At 46.4% G+C, this 20463-nt stretch overlaps 1 protein-coding gene across 4 annotated transcripts in view; it reads right to left on the reverse strand.

The window, feature by feature from the left end:
- The window catches only part of Plc21C (Phospholipase C at 21C), a 685580-nt gene that overhangs the window by 426928 nt on the left and 238189 nt on the right, over window positions 1-20463 (reverse strand). For all 4 annotated transcript variants that reach the window (XM_075865841.1, XM_037419231.2, XM_075865843.1 and 1 more), the window contains 2 exons: window positions 16393-16500; window positions 15278-15374 (listed from right to left, as the gene is read on the reverse strand). In XM_075865841.1, coding sequence (XP_075721956.1) covers window positions 15278-15374; window positions 16393-16500 — 205 coding nt within the window. The remainder of the gene's footprint in view (window positions 1-15277; window positions 15375-16392; window positions 16501-20463) is intronic.

Here is a 20463-nt window from a genome sequence, read left to right on the forward strand (position 1 = left end):
ACTTTTGGCTTCAACAATCCGCCACACCTTCATTATTGCCCTACCCACAGCAGTCACTTCAACCTTGGAAACGTCGAGTCAATTCTTCAATCGAAGTATGATCTTTGCGTTTTTCTTAGATAGTAGGGGCATCTGTGCTGCCTTGATCACCATCCTCTTAACTCTCTCTCTCGATGCTGCCACTCTCTAGCAGATTCCCGCAGCAGTGGGCGCAGATCTTGCGGCCTTGGTCTCAAGACTTTTGGTGATGGTAGCCTTGTTGGACGAGATCAAGCCACGCAGCTTGCCAGCCACGATTTTCCGAAAACAGCTACGAGAGTAAATCCTCACCTTCCATGATCGCTTCTATCATGATCAGAGAATGCCGAAACCCCTTCATCTAGTAAAAGGTAGCCGTGGAGAATGGCATTACGCCGCAGTTCACTCTAATTCTATTAGGCCTGGCTTTACGGCAGTGTCGTTGACCGAAAATCAGAAATAAGAGTGAAGAAGTCCACCCCACTGGAGACAAAAAATTTGTGTCGGCGTAGTCCTCATCTTATACGCTCCTTGGTAACAAACTACACTAGAAAGAACACAGTGAACTGGACGAAAACATTTCGAAAATCGAGAGCCTCATGATGATGATGATAATTCCAGAAAAATGGCACTGCCCACCACAGGGGATTGGCGACGAAGCATGCGGCGGTAGAATTAGTGAAACGAAAATTTTAAAAATCCATCCTACTTCAGCTCTTCTTCCTCAAATGGAGGGTGAGTGAGGTGTTATGACTGGAAGGCGACTATGGTATAATCTTTCATACAATAAAAAATATATGGACATTTTCAGCTGGTTTTTGCCGAAGGCGTTGCCATTTGTCATCATCATCATGCCCTGTATATGTATAGGTATTTATGAAGAGAAGAGACACAACTTAGCGGTTGTCTTAGTTTTATTTCCAACGGTTTCGACTGGTTCACCGGTCGAAACCGTTGGAAATAAAACTAAGACAACCGCTAAGTTGTGTCTCTTCTCTTCCCAAGAAGGTTTGGCCCATTGGACAAACTTCAGTAGGTTTATATATATATATATATATATATATATATATATATATATATATATATATATATACAAAAAACAAGTAACTTATAAAAATGCCTTAAGGCTTGTTGAATGGAACGTGCAGCTTGTCGCTTCGGAGCGCGTGTCATTAGCTACTGAGCCACAAAGACGCACGTCCCTCAACATTCAAACAGCAAGCTATTTATATACGCCACCTGCCGCTGGTGGTACCAATCCTAGGGGAAATATCAGCATGTTTTCTGCATTACCAGCCAGATAGCGCAAAGAGGCATCTGGCTACCAGCTCGTCGTGACGAGGGATCATGCACTAATTTCCCATGCGTACTATGCCCTACAGGAGAACGAGTAGACACTCGTGTGTGCGTGCTTATCTCCCGGCGGGGAGAACTGTACTCTATGGGCGTTCACCGGAACGATTGCATTGCAGCTACTGGGCACGCAAAGGTCACTTTGTTTACTGCACAGCCCTGCTTCAGAAGAGGGCGCACTTTTCACACAGGGCAAAGTAACGACTGTGACACTTGTTGGTTCGCATTCATATGTACCTCGAAGTAGGTTTCGTGCACCATATGCGCGTGAACAACTCACTGCTCATTTCGATCTGCTTGCCATTCTTCTCGTGACATTCTAATTTGTTGCTGCAGCCTTCATTGCTTCTCTCTTATGGCGAAATTGCAATTTCTTTATTAAGCGCAATGTTGAGTTGATTGATATGTGAAGTTTAACGTTCCAAAACCACCATATGATTATGAGAGACGTCGTAGTGGAAGACTCCGTAAATTTCGGCCACCTAGGGTTCTTTGAATTAAGTGCTACGTTACCAAGAAATTATGCTAAAGATATCTCCAACTTTTCCACGCAAAAACATATGTTTAATAGTCACATATGAAATCTCTAATCAGCTTTTGCAGCTGCGCTCAGCTGGTAGCAATGCCTTTTCTTTTTTTTGCGGTTGCTGCTCTGTGCCACAAGGAGCCACCAACTGAATTGTCTCCGTCGGACCATGTTATTTTTGTTTTATGATAGCAGTTATATGGACACTCTGGGCAGAATTTTGCCACCAGCGTCCGTGTGGCGGTCATTCATCGTACATGTATACTGTCACACAGCAAAGGACGACACAGTTGTCTATGAGGAAAACAAGTTTATTGGAGCGAACCTGTGCTCCCCTAACTGAAAGAATACACAGGCGGCGAAGCAGCGGCCGGCAAAACGACGGGCACGCTAGTGAGCGTCGGCGATCGAATGACGCGGCATCGGCTGTGCGGGAATTTATATCCCTCGGCGCGAGGGTTTCTCGAATAGTCGAATTGTATCGAGAACGCCGTGATAGCGTTTGTTAGAAATGCTGTTCGTTCGAACAGCGCTTCTAACAAACAACGCTTGAAGCGTTGTTTCTATCGAACAATGCCTGAAGCGTTTGTTCGAAACGCTGTAGTAGCGTTTGTTCGAAACGTTGTGAAAACGGCGATAGCACAGGCCGGCGCAGCCAGGCCGAAAAAACTAAACACAAATAAACAAACCCAATGCATGGTTCGCAGCATTACACCCTCTCTAAGAGTGCATCAACCTGATGCTAACATAAGGGACAGTCCACACAAATTAAAATAAAAGTTCGTCATAGTCCGTAGAAAGGTTTTAAGCGAACCGCATGGACGACTTCGGGCCGCGGGCGTCATCGTGATGTACGGGAGTCCCCATCGGGGATCACTTCGTACGTTAGTTCGCCAACACGTCGTAAAATCTGGCAGGGTCCGAAATAGCGTCGTAGATGTTTCTCACTGAGTCAACGTCGTCGAATCGGAGTCCAAACCCACACACGATTTCCAGGATGGTACTCGGCGTCTCGGCGTCGGAGATTGTAGCGTCCGGCATCCACCAGTTGCTGGTCCGTTCTACGAGCTCGAGCGAGCTGGCGGGCCTCCTCCGCACGTTGGAGGTATCCTTGGACGTCGGCGTTGAGGTCGTCGTCTTCTACGTGCGGAAGCATGGCGCTGAGCATCGTAGTCGGCCGTCTTCCGTAGACGAGCTCGAACGGTGTCATCTGCGTGGTTTCTTGGATAGCCATGTTGTACGCAAACGTGACGTACGGGAGGACTTCGTCCCACGTCTTATGTTCAACGTCGACGTACATAGACAGCATATCCGCGATTGTCTTATTCAGCCGTTCCGTTAGTCCGTTCGTTTGGGGGTGGTACGCCGTCGTTCTTCGGTGATCTGTGTTGCTGTAGCGTAAGATTCCTTCCATGAGCTCCGCAGTGAAGGTCGTTCCGCGGTCCGTGATTAGGACCTCAGGGGCTCCATGTCGCAGCACAATTTGGTTAATAAAGAACTTTGCAACTTCTTGTGCAGTTCCCCTAGGAAGAGCGGTGGTCTCTGCGTAGCGCGTCATGTAGTCTGTCGCTACGACAATCCATTTGTTCGCTGATCGGGATGTAGGGAACGGGCCCAGAAGGTCCATTTCCGATCTGTTGGAAGGGCCTCGTTGGGACGGCGATCGGCTGCAGAAGTCCGGCTGGTCTCGTTAGTGGTGTTTTTCGTTGCTGGCAGTCACGGCAGCTCCGGACGTAGTGGGTGACATCGGATGTAAGGCGGGGCCAGAAGTATTTCGCCTTGATTTTTGTAATCGTGCGAGCTGTTCCGAGATGTCTGGAAGACGGGTCGTCGTGGCACGCTTCCAAAATTTCGTCAGGAAGGTCTGCGGGGATGACAAGTAGATAATTCGTTCTCGTTCCGGGGTTGAAATTCTTCTTCACTAGGATGGAGTTTTTGAGGCTGAATGCTGGTAAGTTGCGTTTGAACGCCCTAGGCACGGCGACGTTGCGTCCTTCGAGGTAGTCGATCATGGCGCGGAGGTCAGGGTCGGCACGCTGCTGGGCGGCTAGGTCGCTCTGTCACGACCCCGAAGAACGCGCTGTCTTCATCGGAGTCCTGTGGTGGTGGGTCGACAGGGGCGCGGGACAGGCAGTCGGCGTCGGAGTGTTTCCTGCCGGATTTGTAGAATATTGTAACGTCAAATTCTTGCAGGCGCAAGCTCCACCGCCCAAGACGGCCAGAGGGGTCCTTCAAATTGGCGAGCCAACACATCGCATGATGGTCTGTCACAACCTTAAACGGTCTACCATAGACGTATGGGCGAAATTTTGAAATGGCCCATATCATAGCCAGGCACTCTTTCTCGGAGGCAGAGTAGTTTCTCTCCTCCTTCGACAGACCACGGCTTGCATAGGCGATTACCTTTTCGTAACCGCTTTGCTTTTGGACGAGGACGGCACCCAAACCGATATCACTGGCGTCCGTGTGCATTTCCGTTTCGGCGTTTTCGTCGAAATGAGCGAGCATGGGCAGGTTTTGCAGCCGTTGTTGCAGCTCGCAGAATGCCTTTTCTTGGTCGTTTTCCCAGCTAAAAAGGGTGCTTTCTTTCGTCAGGCACGTGAGTGGCTCTGCAATGCGTGCGAAGTTTGCGACGAAGCGCCGGTAGTATGCGCACAGTCCGAGAAACCTTCGCACACCCTTTTTATCTTTCGGCCTTGGGAAGTTCGCAATGGCTGATGTTTTTGCCGGGTCAGGTAGGACTCCCGCGGCATTCACGACGTGACCCAAGAACTTGAGTTCCTCGTACGCGAAACGGTACTTCTCAGGCTTCAGCGTAAACCCCGACGTACGAATGGCCTCGAGTACAGATTCAAACCTTGTGAGGTGTTCGTCGAAAGTCCGGGCGAATACGACAACGTCGTCAAGGTATACGAGGCAAGTGTGCCACTTCAGGCCTGCTAGCACAGTGTCCATGACTCTCTGAAACGTTGCGGGCGCCGTGCAGCCCAAACGGCATCACCTTGAACTCGTATAGACCGCCCGGGGTTATAAATGCAGTCTTCTCTCGGTCTCTCTCGTCCACTTCAATTTGCCAGTAGCCGGTCTTCAGATCCATGGATGAGAAGTACTTGGCGTGGCAGAGGTGGTCGAGGGCGTCGTCGATTCGTGGTAGGGGGTACACATTCTTTTTGGTGATTTTGTTTAGTCTCCGGTAGTCAACGCAGAATCTTAAAGTGCCATCTTTTTTCTTCACGAGTAAAACCGGCGCAGCCCACGGACTTTTTGATGGCTGTATTATGTCGTCGCTGAGCATGTCATCTACTTGAGTCCGGATGGCTTCGCGCTCATGTGAAGAAACGCGGTACGGTGACTGTCTGGTAGGTCGGGCTCCATCTTCGGTTATTATCCGGTGCTTCGCCAAAGGTGTCTGACGTAACTTCGAGTTCGAGGAAAAACACTCGCTGTAGTGACGGAGCAACTCCAGTAATCTGTCCTGATTTTCTTGCGACAGTGCCGGGTTCACGTCGAAAGGATGTGGCAGCCTGAAAGCATCTGCGCGTGCGCGTTCAAAGGTGGCGACCGCGACCACTTGACTCGCTTCTTGCGTTTCTTCGAGGAACGCAATCGCAGCGCCCTTGTTTAGATGCTGGTACTCCTCGGTGATATTGGTGACCAAAACGTGGGATCTGCGTTGCTTAAATTGCGCAATGCCTCTTGCGACAGACACATCGCGGTCTAGAAGCAACCTTTGGTCAGTCTCCACGATAGCGTCGACATCAGGAGCAGCACCTTCACAATAGACGGCGATCATCAAGCTTGCGCGGGGTGGCAGGGTGACGTGATCGTCGGCGATCCTTACAGCAGCACGGTGTCCGAGGTTTGGCTGCGGCGTCGTGGAGTGATCGGAAGAAAACGTTATCGACCTGGTCTGAAGATCAATTATTGCGCCATTGTCCGTCAAAAAGTCCATTCCGAGAATTACGTCGCAGGAGCAGGTAGGCAATATGACGAACTCCGAAAGGTACGTAGTGCCGTCTATGGTGACGCGCGATGAGCACATTCCACTTGGGGTCACGAGGTGGCCTCCTGCTGTGCGTATGTGCGGACCGTCCCATCTGGTCGTAACTTTCTTTAGCTTGGACGCGAATGACCAGCTCATGACCGAGTAGTCGGCTCCCGTGTCGATGAGGGCGACTACGTCAAGGCTGTCGATGGACAACTGGACGTCGGATGCTGCTTTCCTCGAATTTCGGGTGCGTCGGGGCGTCGTATCGCGGCTTGCGCGTGTTGATGGTCGGGCACTATGCGTCGTCATCGTCGTCTTTTCAGCGGCAGGCTTCGTCCTTTCGGGTACGCATCGCGGAGCGTAGCTGTCGTCGTTTTCGGGGGTCTCGTCAGGGTGTCGTCGGGTCGTCGGGATGAGGGCATGTCGTGAATCACGGTCTTGCGTCGTTAGAGGGTTTCCGTTTTCTCGCCGTTGTGCAACTTCACCTCAAGAAGTTGCTGCTTTTAGTTTCCCCCTCGTGGGCTGGGGGACCTTCCACGGGCGAAGTCAGCATTGCTGCGACGATTGGGGGATTGGTAAGGGTAGGGCGACGGCGAACGGTTGAAACGGGATGGTCCACGGCTGGTGTTCGACAGGTATTCTTCGATCTCAAATGGGCGCTGGCCGGCTCGCGGGCAGGGTGCGTCGACGGAGAACCCACGCAAACCCAGCCTCTTGTACGGGCAGCGGCGGTAGACGTGGTCGGCCTCTCCGCAGTGGTAGCACAGCGGACGATTATCTGGCGTTCGCCACACCTCGGTCTTCTTGGGCGCCTGGTTTCGGGTTACAGGGGGTCGGGCGGGCAACATTGGGCGGCAGTACGGCGGGGCCTCTTGATAACGGGTTGGGACGGGTCGGGGTCGACGAGCAGCAGCGGAGTAGGTCATCGCTTGTGGTTCGCAAGATGCTTCCGACAGCGTGGAATTTCCCAGTGCTTGCTGAACCTCCTCGCGGACGACGTCAGTGAGGGAGGCGACTTGGGGCTGCGGCGTTGCTGGGAACAATTTCCTCAGTTCCTCGCGAACGACGGCGCGGATGGTCTCCCGCAAGTCTTCCGTCGCCAATCCAGGGGCATTTACCGGGTTCACCGAAAGGGTGTTGAGTGGTCTATCGTATTGCCGCGAACGCATATCCAAGGTCCTCTCGATCATTGAAGCCTCGGTGACGAACTCAGCGACGGTCTTAGGGGGGTTGCGGATGAGTACAGCGAAGAGCTCTTCTTTAACTCCCCGCATCAGAAAGCGCACCCTCTTCTCTTCTGCCATTTCGGGGTCAGCATTCCGGAACAGCATCTTCATCTCCTCAGCGAACAGTAGAACACCTTCGTTAGGGTGTTGCATTCGCGTCTCCAACAAAAGGGCGGCTCGTTCTTTCCGCACAACCGTAGCGAATGTTTTGAGCAATTCGCTCTTAAAGACAGTCCAGTCGGTTAGGGAGCCTTCATGGTTCTCAAACCACGTTCGAGCTGCATCCTCCAAATAGAAGAAGACATGACGAAACGTTTCTTCATCATCCCATCTGTTAAAGATGCGGACGCGCTCCAGCTTCTCCAGCCACTCTTCCGGGTCTTCACCAGGAGATCCTCGGAATGATGGGGGCTCACGAGGTTGTTGCAGAACGACGGGAGGGTTGGTAGCGCTGGTCATGGTGCCTGCGTTGATCATAGTGGTTTTTACGTCTTCTTTCCTTTTTTTATCCGGGAGCAGTCCAAACTCTGGCTGAAGGCCTCGCTGTCGGCGGCTGACACGAGTTTAGCGTGCTTGTCGTGTTGCGCTTGCTTGTCGGCTTGGCAATGGCTTAGGGTTCATGTACCCCGCACCTCCACCAGATGTCACGCAGCAAAGGACGACACAGTTGTCTATAAAGAAAACAAGTTTATTGGAGCGAACCTGTGCTCCCCTAACAACTGAAAGAATACACAGGCGGCGAAGCAGCGGCCGGCAAAACGATGGGCACGCTAGTGAGCGTCGGCGATCGAATGACGCGGCATCGGCTGTGCGGGAATTTATATCCCTCGGCGCGAGGGTTTCTCGAATAGTCTAATTGTATCGAGAACGCCGTGATAGCGTTTGTTAGAAACGCTGTTCGTTCGAACAGCGCTTCTAACAAACAACGCTTGAAGCGTTGTTTCTATCGAACAACGCCTGAAGCGTTGTTCGATAGCGTTTGTTCGAAACGCTGTGGTAGCGATTGTTCGAAACGCTGTGAAAACGGCGATAGCACAGGCCGGCGCAGCTAGGCCGAAAAAACAAAACACAAATAAATAAACCCAATGCATGGTTCGCGGCAATACGTACTTTATATATAAAAATGCAACAAAGAAAATTAATTCAGAAAAAAATTGCCTCCCTCCCCGAAAAGAATCGTGAGGAAATGCGAATTCATTTCTTGCCTGCAGAGTACACTCCGTAGTAATTTACATGATGAACATAATGACAAGACGAGGATTTGTAGCATAAACATTTATTTAGACATTCATAAGCCAGCAAACGGTCGAGAGTGAGGCGCGCACTTCACTCCATTTATATATACGTACGAGCGAGCGGACGGAAGAGTAGAGTTCAGGGAGGAGATAGAGCGAAGGGCGAGAGAAGGAGCGCCGAAGCACTGCGCCTACCCTCTTCTGCACTGCCTTGACACATGCGGGAACTACGCCGATCTCCCACAATGCGAGTGCCCTCAAACCCAAGAGTGCGCTCCTCCTCTCCACTCACTCTCCACTACTGCATCTGCACTACCTTCTCTGGTTTCTAGGGGCGAGGAGAAGCGCACGTGCCCACAGCTGTTGCTATGGGAGAGGGAGTAAGAGCGGAGATAACACCTGTCGGCGTGTGGACATTGACAGATGCCTGACATGCCCCGACAAAGAAATGCATTTGCATTTCTCTGGTGCGTGGAATCGAACGGGCGACATCTTGCTTTGGAGTGCATGGCGTTAGCCACTGAACCACAAAGGAGCACCTCCTTCACCGTTGAAACAGCACGCTGTTTATATCCGACACTTACCAGTGGCTGTAACTATTGAGGGAACCATCGTGTTTTCAGCATTACAAGCGAGATGACGCAGTGAGTGTGCGTCGTCAGATTGTCACTACGCGGCTACAAGCGCTCATGCATCCATCTCCCACGTACTTTGCCCCGCGGAGGGAAGGGGGTGGACGCTCACACCCTTGCGCGCTTATCGTCCAGGGGAAAGAATTGTGCGCCTTGGGCTTTCCCCCAAAAGACTCCGTTGTAGTTACCGGGTTCACAACGGTGTGCACTCGCTGCACAGTCTCCATTTGCGAAATGGGTGTGCTTTTCAGACACAGCGAAGTAACAACTGACACTTATTCACGTTTATTTGCACCTGTGAGTACATTTCACGCACCAATTGTACGTGAGGAATGCAGGACACGTTTCGATCTGCTTGCCATTTCTCGTGTGATATTTCAATTTGTTGCTGTTGCATTCATCGCTTTACCTTTGTGCCAAAGCTGCGACTACAATGCCCACGGACGGCTATTATAACTGGAGTTTTACCTTGTAAATATTTCCTCCGCCGTGATATCTCGCGAAGTAAAATTAGTAAGGCAGGGTAAGGTGGTTCGATGACAATCACTTGCTGGTCATGAGATGAATGTGAAAATCCCTTTGCGTACGTCATCAAACACTCTTCACCAGACATGTGTGGCATGTACCCGTATACCAATGGTGGGTATGTACTACATGTATGTGGCTATATGCACAGGTGATTGACAGTTTATATCTATCCAGGAATGGCGAGAAGAGACCATGGTAACATGTGTTGAGAAAAAAAGCAGACATTGGCAGCCTTGACCTGACAAGGGCTCCAGCAGGAATTACAACCAAGCATTCTGCATGCGAATCAAGTATTCTACCATGGAGTCACGTCATTTCTTAATATTGCTTTGGAAAAAGACACTACTAACGAGCAATGTTGGTGAAACGTCAATTGTGATTGTAATGCTGGCTGTGCAATTTTATAAACCTGACATATGTACTCGTAAAACACAGCTGCTATGCCGGGTTAACCTCAATCGTAGTTAAGAGCCATCTACTGAAGTTGATTTATGTAGCAGTGTCCACAGCGAGCACATGCCCTACAAATCAGCTTACCACTTTTAAAGTTACTAAAACTCATGTGGCTATCGGCACTGTTACACATGTGTGAACAACTGGTTATATAAAACAAACAAAATGCTTAACCTATATCTTGTGTACAACATTTGTAGATATCCTTAGCATCATTTCCCCACCGCAGGTAAAAAATTAGAACACAGCAACCTTCCCTTCGCATGCTTCGTATAACGTCAATTCTCAGTGTACGCTAAATCTGCCAATTTTTTCTTTTATTAAATGGGGTCAATGCTGATGATGTCAGCCTTTCTTAATGCTGTGCCAGTTAAACTACCAATGTCTCTTCTCGCCATTCCTGGGTGCACATAAACTGTTGATCTACCCGTGGCACATACCTGCACACTGCAGTCCATAGTATATGGGTATGTACCACACGTGTCTGGAGGAAAGTGTTTGACGACCTATGCGACAAGATTTTCATGTTATTCATGTAATAACCAGATAGTCACATTCGTCAAACCATTTCATCTTCATACAATAATTTTTATCTACTCGAACCTAAAGAGGCAATCACGACAGCGCCCAGACATATTTTATTTATTTATTCAATACTGCAGACTCGAGGTCCAAGCAGGGTGGTAATACGCATATAAGTAAAATAATTGCGAAATGAAACAATAAAGGGTGAAGAAGGTTGTTTGGTAGGTTAGTTCATTCATCACAAGTATTAGTAAGACAGTTCCATTCACATATGGTTCTTGGAAAGTACGAATACTTCAGTAGGTCTGTGCGAGCAAAATATGGGATCAAGGCCTTTGGGTGGTGGTGTCGGGTGGGCCGGCTACTAAGGGGCGTCAAATACGGGGATGGGTCTAGAGCTATTTTTTTTTTTGTTCAAAAGTTGATCAAGAAATTCTAATCTAGCTTTTTGTCTTCGCATCTGCAGTAAGGGAATGTTGTTGGCTAGCATTAAATCTGAGGGCGAGTCTAACTTGGAGTACTTGTTGAATATAAATCTAACAGCTTTTCTTTGAATACGCTCAAGAGTGTGTATATTACGTTTTGTATAAGGATACATATGTGGCTAAATACACAGATACGTGGACCAAAATGCTCAAAGTGTCTGTGGTTCCTTGAGAAATGCTTCGCACTTATAATCAGGATATCAGCAGGAATAGAACACATGCATTCTGCATCGCAGCCAGGCATTCTACCACAAGAACTTGCCAGGACTTTAACTGTTTTAGAAAAAGACAATATGCAAGCACAAGGTGGGTAGGACTTTTATAGTGGTTACAGTGCTGCCTATCTAATTTTATAACCAAGCAATAAACTTTATATAGGTAATTTTATGACATAGGCATCATGCCGTACTAACGTGAATTGTCGTTCCACTATTGACTCCATTTATATAGCCTTGCAATAAACATTTCATTTGTAATTCCATGATTCAGCGAGCTTGATTGATTTGTGGGGTTTAACGTCCCAAAACCACCATATGATCATGAGAGACGACGTAGTGGAGGGCTCCGGAAATTTCGACCACCTGGGGTTCTTTAACGTGCACCCAAATCTGAGCACACGGGCCTACAACATTTCCGCCTCCATCGGCATGATTCAGCGAGCTATAGTTGGGCGTTGCTCAATACTGCGCGAATAATTTAACAAAAGTTAAGTGTGCTATTAACCTTATCTCACCATATAGAAGATTTAAGTTTCGAAAAAACATGCGTCTGTGCTCTAACATGAGCGCTGATGTAAAGTAGATCACAAGTTGCCCAATATAGTAACCAGTAAACGCTAGAGTAGTGGGTGTTACAGATAAGCTCACAAAGTAAACAACTAGTGCCCATAATTTTGATCCACTTCGTAACATTTGTCTCACCAAAGGAAAAAACAATCAGCTTTAGCCAGCATCATGAATTATTACAAGAAGATTTCAGTGTATCCCAGCTGCTGCTGGTATTGCTCGTGTTATTGGCATCATTATGCATACATTAACAACCAGTTCTCAAATATTATTAGTATATAGATACGTGAATGTGTACATTACGTCCACCCCCATTTAGAGTACTAAATTCATCCACCTCATAATGTTATGCTCATTAAAAGTGAATTTCTTGATGCATGCTTTGCATATGATTCATTCTCACGGTACGCAGAATCTGGCAAATTCTTTTTGCTCTCTTTCAAGTGCTGCACATGAACTTCGTTAGAAATTTCATTTATTGCTTGCTGCATTAAATTCTACACTCCGCAGTGCTGCACTCCACAGTGAGGCTTGCCCGATTCCTGTGCCGCATACCCACCTGTGCAGGTTTGCAGGACGGAGCACAAATTACCGATGCCTCAAACAGCTTGGGCAATAAAACAAGTGAAGGTATTGGCTGCTTCTTATCTGAACCATTTATTTTGAAAATGCAGCTTGTCTGTTTCGTTTTGAATTTACTGATAGTTACCTTTTAATGAGTGGTGAGATGAATATAGGAGCGCTGAGAAGTACCTTGCTTAATGTAGCACGGTTTAGAAAACTGAATCGACCTCCCTACACATTTTCTCTATAATGCAGTTATAGCCAATATTCAACTCGATCAGTGCTTTCTAACAAATGAAAGTTTAATAAAAAAATGTGTCATATTTATGCAAACATGCAGGCATAAAAAAACCTTCACCCCCCCCCCCCCCCCAAGCATGTAATCAAGCAGTATGTTGTAGATGTGTAATCTCACTATCTGTAAGAAGGATTGACGGTTGGCTCACCCCAAGGTCTCCAGCTTTTATGATTTCATACACTTCAGCAATTTTACACACACACTGGTCTCTATCTTTCATCAACAAAGGGGTTTTGTTAAACTCAGCTGTGCAGCCACACTGCCGGATATGAAGGGCAAGATGCGTGAATGGTGTGCCTTCGAGAGAGCTAGCATGCTCCTTCAGTCGGACGTTGAGGCACTGTTCCATCTGCCCATTGTACGTGCACCCGCATGACAAAGAGGTGGAGTACACCACTGCACACGCACAGTCAGTCAAATGCTTAGAGTACTTTATAAGACAAACTGCAGTGCTGACAGTGGCATGCTCCTTTTGTACTCTTTTTTTCAACTCTTGCACACACGCTTACTAGCTTCTTGTGGGCACAAAAGACAACGTTTACGTCATAATGACTGGCCACCTTATTCAAACAGTGCGACACAGCATGCAGGTATTAAATAGCGACAAACTTTTTTTTTTGTTAATCAGAGGCCACACCCACAACATCGAGGCTTTCTTTTTTTCCCTTTTCAGGCGACGAAACAATCGCTGTGAAGTGGAGGCCAGGACAAGGCACGTCATACCAGCAACTTCCAATCTGATAACTTGCCATAAGAAACTCTCACCCACAGCGTGAAGCCAGCACTTTATTAGAGCCGAATTAGGACAAGATGTGGCCAATACATTCTTTACAATTTTTGAATGAGCAGAGCGATAGCTTAAAAGTGGCTTTATGAAACGGGGGGAATAAGACCAGAAAACATGGTCCTTCAGGAACTGTAATAAAAGATCTAAAAATTGCAAGACATTGTCTCTTGAGCCTTCAGAAGTAAAGCACAGACCTTAGCCCCTTTGCTTGAACATTCTGAAGACCTGGTTCACAGACTCTATTAAGTTGACCAAGTAATCGTCAACATATCTAAAAACAAGCGTTAGACTATGCCCGAAGTCCTACTCAAGGGTTCAGTCCATTTTTCCAAGAAATTGATTGCTTAGTACTGGGGCTACCTGTGAACTGATACAGATACCAGATTTTTTTGCGTGCAAACACTGGCCAAATGAAACAACTATAGAGCATAAGCAGAACCAAAGTGGTTCCAGGAAGCTTTCCACTGAAATTCCTACATTATTTCCAAACAACACTTCATCATTGTCCTCGACAATAGTTCCTTTCACACAGCTCATGAGGCAACTATGTGGCAAAGAATTAAACAAATCATGTATGTCTACGATGAACGCAGTGCAACTTGAAGGGTTATGCTCAGCAAACACTTTTACCACCTTACATGCATTGCAAATAAAGAAAGGATCAACGAACTGCAAAGCCTTCAAACGCCTCTGTGAAAAACCAGACGTGTTGCCATGAGTTCCCCATTGCAGTTGGTTGATCCTTTTTTTATTCGCTATTTAGATGAGAAGGTATATGTTCTAACACATGAAAAAGGGAACAAAAAGAAGGCTTTGACGCTGCAGGTATGGCCTCAAATCGGCAAAAAAAGTTCATTGTTATCTTATACCTTCACACGGTGTTGCACCATTTGAAGATGGTGGCCAGTCATTATAACAGTGACGTTGTTTTTTATGCTACCAAAAAGCTAGGAAGTGTGTATGCGAGAGTTGTCAAAAGAGTGAAAAAGGGGCAGGCCACTGTCAGCGCTGATGTTTGCTCTATAAAGCACTCTAAGTGTTTCACTGACAGTGGGAGTGGAGTGGGGAACTCCACCCCTTTGTCATGAAGGTGCATGTACATAGGGAAGACGGGAGATTGCCTTCACATCCGTCTAAGGAAGCATGCTAGCTTTCTGAAAGATACCCCATCCACGCATCTGGCCCTCCATTGCCGGCAGTGCGGCTGGGCAGCTGAGTTTAACAAAGCCACTGTTTTGATGAGGCATAGAGACCAATGCACGCGTGAAATTCGCCTTTTCTTTCCTTTTTTTTTTTCTTTCTTCGCGCGCAGCATTGAGAGATGCTGCCGTGGGATTGGGCATGGCGCTGAGAGCATTTTTGGAGTGCGGTATGTTCGAATTAACCGTCGCAAGTGCTTGCGCGTTCGAATTACAGGGCGTTTTCACCCACTGGAATACACATAGCTTTGACGGAACCACAGCGCGAGTCTGAATTAACCGGAAGTTCAAATTAAGCGCATTCGAGTTAATGATATTCGACTGCTGTTTTTTTCCCCTCGCACGCATGGTCGCATATCAGTACATCGGGCTGCGAAACGGTTTCCTTCTTTGCATGCCTATAGCTGTGCGCTCATCTGAGCATACATTGCCACAAACCGTTATAATTGATATAATGAAATAATTGTGACTGCCCTTGAACTTCATTTAATGAGGTTTGAGTGTAGATCAATTTATTACTTTACACAAATATTCAAAACTGGGCTATGACAAGGTTATAAATATCCGACAGCATTTCATGTATAACAGAAGAAACATGTCGAAATTAAAACTTCTCCCAATATAAAAAGCGAAGTAGTGCACGGAAACAATGATAAGAGTGCAGGTGTTGCTCACTTTCGGTGTGCTCGAAGGAGTGAAATCGCACTGGCTGAATGTAGTTTACGAGCGCAGACATTTCTGCAACAGCCTCGGACTCCTTTGCAGCGGTGCCCTGCATAAGTGTGGCAGTGAAGATTAAGAAACTTTGATCTTAAGGTGTCAAAGCACTAGCAGACACGCATGAGAAAAAGAAAACGAGACAAGCTTGCTGCCATGGTGGTATGAAAAACAGTATTTGCTGTGGGCATAGACATCAGACATCACGGTTCATTCTCCTTTATTTCTTGCAAGACATGGCCCACCGAAAAAAATTCATTATTTCAATATACTGAAGGCCCACTGGCCATTGCACTGCCAGGTCTGGTAGGAGCTTGACAGAACTGCTGACCATTTGCCAAATGAATGGCTTGTGTGATCGGAAGCACTCTTTGCCTATTACTTTGGTCAGACTGATAGTAGTTAGGAGGACCAATCGATGATGCAACATCGAGATTATTAGAGGATGCAAGACCTAAGTGCTGAATTTAGGAAATCATCCCAAGTGCAACATATGGTTGCTGCCAGCCTACTTATTAACGACCAAACTTGTTTTTATGAAATGTGATGCAGGTTGTCCAAGTAGACTGTCAAACTGCCACGCTATAAATCAGTGTTTTGATTCCAGAGGCATGAGTATAAAGTGCCGCGTAATGGTTCCACCTATTTATTCCTTTAGCATATTTCGGTGGGATTTCAAGGGTCGAATGAGAATTCATTAAAGCTTACAAATTCATTTTCAAATTCGACATGGAGTAACCATGAGCATGAGGCATGTTAAAGTGGCGGATGTGCACTTTAATATAAACGCAGATGTTTTTGAACTTCGGCTTCATTACAACCCAGATCAGGAATAGAAGCCGCATCCATGAGGAGGCGGAAAAAGGAACAGGACAGGGAGGTTAGGCATCCATGAGTGCATTACACCTTGTATACCTAGGCAACCTTACTGGCCACACTTTTCTGTCATAAGCGATTACAGTGCGTCGAAACTGGTACTTAGGTGTCTCACGTTGACACACATAGAATGGTCGAACACAAACACTTTGCTGACCCCAGATAACAAAAGAGCTTGTACTAATTTGAACACTTACTTCATTCTGGTCTTCGGCTGACCGGTCCGGGACCTCTTCTTCTTCTGTGCCGGAGTCGGATTCCCATTCCTCCACCTCCGAGCCAATGCCCTTGGCTTCACCATTTAGCTACACCAAAAAGCAGGGATATAAAATGACAATCACTTTATCATGGCACAGTCATTATAGACTATGATAACAATTATTACAGCGATTGCTCAAAAAAGTGAGAGTAACAGCAGCACTTTGTGGACAAAGCTGCAAAAACCTTATTTCTTTTTTTCCTCAAGTAATTATCGCACCCCCGAAAACTGCCGCAATAATGTCCAAGCCAAGTGCGCGTTGCGGCGTGTTTTGTATGTTGTGTCGGTAATCCTGTCACGTTATGGGGCGATACTGAAGCTACACAGCTGCTTTTAAGTTGAAAGCGATAGATCATGCACTAAACAACGGCAACAGGGCCACCGGTAGGCCCTTTAGAGTCTACGAGTTTTGTGTTCGCTACTGATGATGGCAGTTGAAAGCCACCAAGACGCGTTGGGCCTGCCCTGTGCCTAAAGCTGATGTTGGTCATAAACTTCATTTCTTCAGAAGGAAACTGCAGACGATTCTGTTAAATAGCCATCAGCCCAATACTGACATCCTACGCTTACTTTTTGGGGGCTCCTGTTGCACGACAAATGCTACCGCTACGTCCGCAACACCCACAAGCTTTGCGTATGGTATTCTAATTCTCGACTATTTGCTTGCACTTTTAGTGTCTCAAATAAATCTTGCCCTGTGTTGAACCAGTGCTTTTAATGTTGAGGTAAGTTTTAATTAGTACTTCTCAAAGCTTGCTGTTAGTTGCTGCTGTGAGAATACCGATTTGCGGCCACTTTGTTTTCTTTTTTGCTCTGTGCATTTTCGTCAAAGGTTTTCCCCGCGTAATTCTCGCACCACCCAACTTTTCATCGATTTTCCGCCAAAAAAGGTGCGAGGATTATGCGAGTATATACGGTACTTTAGGCCTCTCCGACAAATGTACTGTAGGCATTACCTCTGCTCATGACTGCAGTGAAAATATCTTTTGTGCTTTAGAAATACCTGTGTACTGTATACATGCTTGACAATTCAACATGAAATATTGCCGTAATAATGCATGATACAAGCATACATTGCCATCGGGCATCAAAACAGGGGATGATCATAATAAAATCAGCTTTTCACAATAATTCAATAGGTCATATATGTCGCAATTAAATTATAATCCCTCATGGCCTTAACTTAGAAGACAGTGTAAGCAGGGCAAATGATATAGATTCAAGAATTTCATGATGGTTAAAAATCAACCAGCTTAAAATAATTCCCAATGAAACCAAAGCCATTGTTTTTTGTGTTACAAATACAGTACTCACTACCCATCAACCTTAATTTTTGAATCAGTGCCAATGGCTATTGTTAATACTTACACAAAACTTGGGGCTCATATTTATTGAAATCTAGGCTGGAATACACATTTAAATTTTCTTTGCAAAAAGCTTTCTTTGGTAACAAGGGTGATGTCTCGTTGCCCTATGACTTTGCCGCTCAAGGTTAAACTTCAGATATGTTATGCGCTATTTATTTAATTCACATTTGATGTATTGCAGCCTTGTATAGGCCACTAGAAACAAACAAATCACAAATAAAGTCAATATTCTGCAAAAAAAGGCAATCTGCCAGATTAAAAATATTAAACCGTTCAGAACGGCGCGCGCAGCTTTCCAAGATTTTATTATAGTGCGAGCCGACAACTTTCACACATTTCGCTTATTGCACACACTTCATTTCTTGAATAGGAAGCTCTCTAGCTTCATTAGATCACTGTCATGTTTAAAACATCGTCTCAAGACAATTCTCACAAAAAATGCAGATATTGCGCTCCTCGCCCGTTTCTCTCAATCGCTTCTCAAATTTTATTTTGCTGCTAGCTTCCCTGCCCTCGAATGATGTCCATCCCATATCACCTTGTACTGCCTGATTTGGTGTACTCCTGTGAGCTCCTAAAGCAAGCCTACCTATTCCTCGTTGCTTAGTTTCTAATTTTGCTTGAACCTTTGATCTCATACACAAAACCACATTGCCGAAAGTCAGACCAGGAACCATGAAACCTTTCCAAATTCCTCTCCCCACATCACACCTATAGTAATTCCACAGTGCCCTATTTTTCATCACCGCTGCATTCCTGTTTCCTTTAGTTGTTATGTATATTTCGTGTTCCCTTAGGTACTCATCCCCATTGCTTATCTACACACCCAGATATTTGTATTTATTCATTATCTCTAGCGTGACCTCCTGTATCTTAAGCTCACTACGTTCATTATCAGTAAAAATCATGACTACTGATTTTTCTTTACTGAGCCTCACAACTAACTTATCTCCCTCAGGACTGCAGATGTCCATCGATCTCTGCAAATCTTCCTTGTCGGCCATTAGCACTATATCATCTGGGTACATGAATGCTGGTAGTGCCTGTTAAATGGGTTTTCCTTGTTTGACAAAGAAGAGGTTGAAGCCAAGTTCACTACACACTAATTTGGCCTCTGATCCTTGTAGGTACATCATGAATAACAAGGATGACCGAAAACACCCCAGCAGAAGCCCCCGTTTTGTCTCTGGGTTCGGATACCTGTTTTTCCCATTATATAACTACCTTGTTACTTTTATAGATATCCTTTAAAAGATTAGTGACTCCATTCTCCACACCTAGTGTGTCCAGTATTCTTCAGTAGACCTCTTGAATTACGCTATCGTACGCTCCCTTGATATCCAAAAATGCTAGTCACAGGGGCCTGTGTTCCTTTTCTGCTATTTCAATGCACTGCATCAGCGAGAACAGATTGTCCTCCAACCTCCTGTGTTTCCGAAACCCATTATGCAGTTCCACCTGCACCCCCTCATCCTCTATCGATGCCTGCAGTCTTTCCTTTATAATCTGCATCACCAAGGTCACCGTTATAGGACGGTAGTTGTTTATGTCAGCTTTGTCCCCCTTTCCTTTATAGATCATGCTCATCCTGCTAAGTTTCCATTCATCTGGAACTTCACCATCGATTATTATTTTGCTCGCTGCCTCTCTGAAAGCCTGCTTCGACTTGGGACCCAATTCCTTTATCAGCGTAATTGGGATGCCGTCAAGCCCTGTTGATGTACCACTAAGAACCCTTTTCTCAGCCCTTTCCCAGTCTCATTGTGAAAATGGAGCCACTGCAACACTTGATCCATCCTTGTCTATTAAGGGGCATAAGGCACTTCCTTATCACTTCTCAAATTTTATCTTGCTGCTAGCTTCCCTGCCCTAAAATGGTGTCCATCCCATATCACCTTGTACTCCCTGATTTGGTGTACTCCTGTGAGCTCCTAAAGCAAGCCTACCTATTCCTCGTTGCTTAGTTTCTAATCTTGCTTGAACCTTTGATCTCATACACAAAACCGCATTGCCGAATGTCAGACCAGGAACCATGACCCCTTTCCATATTCCACTCACAACATCATACCTATTGTAATTCCACAGTGCCCTGTTTTTCATTACCGCTGCATTTCTGTTACCTTTAATCGTCGCGTATATTCCGTGTTCCCTTAGGTACTTGGCCCCATTGCTTATCCATATGCCCAGATATTTGTATTTATCTCTTATCTCTAGCGTGACCTCCTGTATTCTAAGCTCACTACCTTCATTGTCATTAAAAATCATGACTGCTGATTTTCCTTACTGAATCTCAAATCTAACCTATCTCCCTCATTACCGCAAATGTCCACCAATCTCCGCAAATCTTCCTTGTTGTCAGCCATTAGCACTATATTGCCACGTTCCATTTCACAAGTTCTTGTTATCGTTCCGAAACACCACACGATTCTCGGCGCAAACCGCGCCTGCAGGTTTCGAGAAGGTTCCGGACTGTAGTAGATCATTTGGATAAGATCACGCCCACTGTGCGAACGGTACAGATCGTTCTGGAACCTACGCCACCGCCAGCGATAACGCTAGAACATTCGACGGCAAGGGTATAAATGCCGACGCGCTTCGCCGCTTGTCAGTTGTTGATCGAAGGCCGACGCTGCGTTTGCCGC

This window comes from Rhipicephalus microplus, chromosome 6, assembly GCF_043290135.1.
Source record: "Rhipicephalus microplus isolate Deutch F79 chromosome 6, USDA_Rmic, whole genome shotgun sequence".
In the NCBI taxonomy this organism is placed as follows: domain Eukaryota; kingdom Metazoa; phylum Arthropoda; class Arachnida; order Ixodida; family Ixodidae; genus Rhipicephalus; species Rhipicephalus microplus.